We start from the raw sequence: 3,909 nt of genomic DNA, 5'->3' as shown, positions 1-3,909 counted from the left end.
TAATGCTTGCAGAGAGTGACAGTTCACTGTATGGTATAGCCCTTGAAACAAAACAGCCAGAGCTCACTTGCTCTCTTTCTGTCTCAGTCAGCGTACCCCGCTCTCTCTTTTGGATGTACATACTTTAATCCACATCCAGGCCCACTGTTTGAGTCAACATCCTCTCTCTTGCTCATCGCAGAGACACTCAGAATATACAGTATTTGTTGTAGTTTTATTGGCTCTGACCTATTTTTTTTTTTGTCTTAAAAGACTGCATTTCCCACAAGGCACTGCTTCCCAGCTTCTTCCTCTGAAGCACAGTCTTAAGCCCTAATGCACACCTACATTTTGCTAAGCTTTTTGTTATCTCTGTTCCATTAAATAAACTGAAGTCCTAATAACTTGTTTTTGGATGTATTTGTGCCTGTATCTTATGGTTAAAGTCATTTTCTATGTTATTAGTATTTTCAGCAATCTCCATACAGACTATAACCGCCATGAATTTCATCTACTCATGGTTAATGTCTGTCAGCTTTCAGTCCTGGACTGGTTTGTTTGTTTATGCGATAGATCTCTTTTGTTCAAAAGCCATTAAAAACACATCAGGGAAACACACTGCTACACTGGGTGACACATGTTTTTGTAACAAAACACCAAACCCGACTCTGCTGCCCCAAAGCCTTCATGCGGCCATAATTTAGAGAAGAAGAAGAATGAATTATATGGCCAAGTATGTTACACACACAAGGAATTTGTTTCCGGTACAGAACCGATGGCAGCCATCTGTGGCGCCAACTCAACCGATGGCTTTTAACCATCAGGGGCAACGGGGGGGTTCAGTGTCTTGCCCAAGGACACTTCGACACGTGGACTGCCGGCACTGAGACTCGAACCTCCAACCTTGTGGTTGGGAGATGACTGCTCTACCCACTGCACCACGGTCGCCGCCCCTAATTTCTTGACGATAGTATGAGTCGACTGCGCATATGCGAGATTTTTTGCCAGCTTTCACCTTTGTTTACAGTCTGCTGCTGCTCATGCTCAGGTCTGGGGTTTGCTCATGCTTTACTTAAGGGATTTGCTCTCAGTTCAATCTCAGTCTGGATCATATGTATGTCACCCAGTGCAGCACTGTGTTTCACTAATGTGCTTTTAATTGATTTTGAACAACAACTGAGGTCTATGTCACAGACGAAGAAGTTAATCCAGGACTGACATACTGACTGACATTAATCGTGAGTAGAGGCAAAGTGTTACAGTTTTATTCTCTGTATGGAGACTGCTGAAAAGATTATTATTATTATTATTATAGAAAGTTACTGGGCTTATCCTTTATGGCTAGGGTAAGTTTCCAGGAAATGAATTTAAGTCCCCTGAAGTGATGGAAACACAAGTGTGTGTCTCAGTTCAATCTCAGTCTGGATCATACACTGTATATAAAAATGAATGAGGGCTCATCGTTTCCTGCCATTATGCAAAATATGGGCCAAAATATTGTGAATACGAAGGCGGCCATCCTGCTTTTTGACTTAATTTTGTAACCAGATTCTGTGCAGTAGCAGCCAGAGATAGAGTTGCAATATCAGGCTGTCAATCAAAGCTCAAATCAACCAAAATGCACCCCTTTTTATATTAATGAACATATTAGAAAAATGAACATTTGTACACAGATCAGAATAATAAAAGGTCTACCTAACATGAGAGGAAAAAAACATATTTGATTTGTTCTTTTACATTTTTGTTTGGCTCATTCCCCAGTGTTTACGATGTATACTGCAACCAGCCACCAGGGGGCAACCCACTTATGGTGTCCTCACTTCAGGGAGGCTGTCATATTGTTCATATTTATATACACTCTGTGATCTAGACTGACCCAGTCGTCATGATGGCATATGGCCTGCTGCAGCAACAGGCCCAGGGGCTGTGTTTCATCAGCCCGGTCAGCAGTTCGAGAACTCTTTGTACAGTCACACAAGAGCAACCACACAAATACGCACAGCAGCAGCTGACCAGTTCCTCAGAGCTTATATCATGTTTATGAGTTGCTACAACACCTAATGCGGCTTCGAATCATCGTTACAACCTTTTGCCACTACGTCAACTTCACACACACAAAGATGCCATCAATAGTTCTGCACATGTGTGTGTGTGTGTGTATGTCCGTGGGTGCTGTAGCTGCCTTGACTGCCAGGAAACTGCAGCCTTCAGATGCTGTGACATTTAGTACCAGAAAGAAGAAACTGTGATATAGTACTCCCTGAATCCATCTCCGCACAAAGTCTGTGTGAGCATGTGTGTGTTTTCAAGGTACCGCTGTATCTCCTCTAATTTTATTACTGTCAAATAAATTACAGTAACAACCATCTGCTCTATATGGTGTTGTATATGTATGTGTTCTGTTTTATGTTTTTCCATATGGACCCAGCCAGTATGTCTAAATTATCGACACTTTCTTCAGGGATTGGTTTCTTCCTGTGTGATATTGTGAAAAATATTTGTCAGTGTGTTGCAAGAATACAACAAAAGTGCTTGTTTTACTCAGTTGTCAGTAGTGAATGACAGCTGCAGCAGATGCTGCTCATCTCTTTCAGCTGTTGATATTGCTCAGTGTATGTGCGTTGGAGGGTTAGCCTCTCTATCAATTTTACCATCTCATATATGAGATTTAACAGATTTGCACTTTTCAGTTGATATCAATAAACGATTCAAATGTGTGTTTGTTTGTTTTTTTTTCTTCTAGATATCTGGAGTGAGCAGTCATTCCAGACAGATCCTGACCTGCCTCCAGGATGGAAGAAGATCACAGACATGGCCGGTATCTATTACTGGCACATTCCCACAGGCACCACCCAGTGGGAGAGACCTGCCACCTGCCCAGCACCCACTGGACAGACAGAGTCTCAGGCCTTGGGTGACCACGCTGCCTCAGCACCACGTAAACACTCCCAGGGCTCACTCAGCCCCTCGCCCATTCCTGACCATGAGGTGAGAGATGGAACAACAAAGTGACACACAATTTTAGGTAGACAAGTACCCCATCTGTTACACCTGCAGAAGATTTTGAGGTCAAAACACTGTCAAATGTTAAAGTTCAGTGTTGGTCTTAACAAAGGAAACCAGCCGTTTTCTGAATACTCCCTGAATAGTTGCTAATGACCATGAAGAGTCGATCACAGAGCACTTTATTGAAGAAGTATTGAATACAGTGGTCGATTTTTAAAAACTCAGCTTTTGTGTGTTTGTATGCATGTAGTTGTGCCAGGCAGAGGTCTTCTTCAGGGCGTCAACTCGTTCGGGCAGCACCACCTCTGACAGTTCAGTGGAGCCTCTCTTCACTCAGGAGGCCTCCCTTCCCACATGTGGATTTGTCAACAGCTGCTACTTTGTAAGGAACCAAAAAGCCCTGTTTTCTAAGTAAACATCCACATTTTATTGTATTATATGTTGTAATATGTACCTTTTTATTAAAGGCAGGTTTCTTAGGCTCTGTGTGAAGTTTCAGACTGTAGAATATACTGTATTTGTCTGATAGTATATGTTTGTTTGTTTTTTTCATACTGGGATCAGTGGAAGACAGAAATATGCAACAAGGCAGCTGGGCAAAGAGAGTGAGTCAGAGAGAGGGCGTCAATACTCCAGTCTCGTAGCAGAATATAGAGAACATTGAGTCAGTCAATCATACAGAATGATGGAGGGAAGCCAAAAGAGGATAGGGAATTGATAAAGAGAAGCATGGTGTAAATAAAATATTGATCCAGTGAGAATGAGATTTCGGCAAAACCCTGGAGTGACTGACCTGCATACTGCTTGAGTATTAGCCAGTTACACAAGATCCAAAATGGCAGACAGATGAACACAGTGGATTAATATGTCGTCTGTATATTCTCACTAAGATTTGAGTCATTTTTAAGGCTTAATTTTTCCCTC

At 42.1% G+C, this 3,909-nt stretch overlaps 1 protein-coding gene across 4 annotated transcripts in view; it reads left to right on the top strand.

Annotated features, from left to right (window-relative positions):
• apbb2b (amyloid beta (A4) precursor protein-binding, family B, member 2b) overlaps positions 1-3,909 on the top strand; it is a 47,698-nt gene that overhangs the window by 25,858 nt on the left and 17,931 nt on the right. For all 4 annotated transcript variants that reach the window (XM_020602195.1, XM_020602194.1, XM_020602192.1 and 1 more), the window contains exons 5-6: positions 2,723-2,967; positions 3,236-3,367. In XM_020602195.1, the coding sequence (XP_020457851.1) occupies positions 2,723-2,967; positions 3,236-3,367 (377 nt within the window). The remainder of the gene's footprint in view (positions 1-2,722; positions 2,968-3,235; positions 3,368-3,909) is intronic.

Source organism: Monopterus albus, unplaced genomic scaffold, assembly GCF_001952655.1.
Source record: "Monopterus albus unplaced genomic scaffold, M_albus_1.0 scaffold54.1, whole genome shotgun sequence".
Classification (NCBI taxonomy): Eukaryota; Metazoa; Chordata; class Actinopteri; order Synbranchiformes; family Synbranchidae; genus Monopterus; species Monopterus albus.
This window is presented reverse-complemented; position numbering and strand designations above follow the sequence as displayed.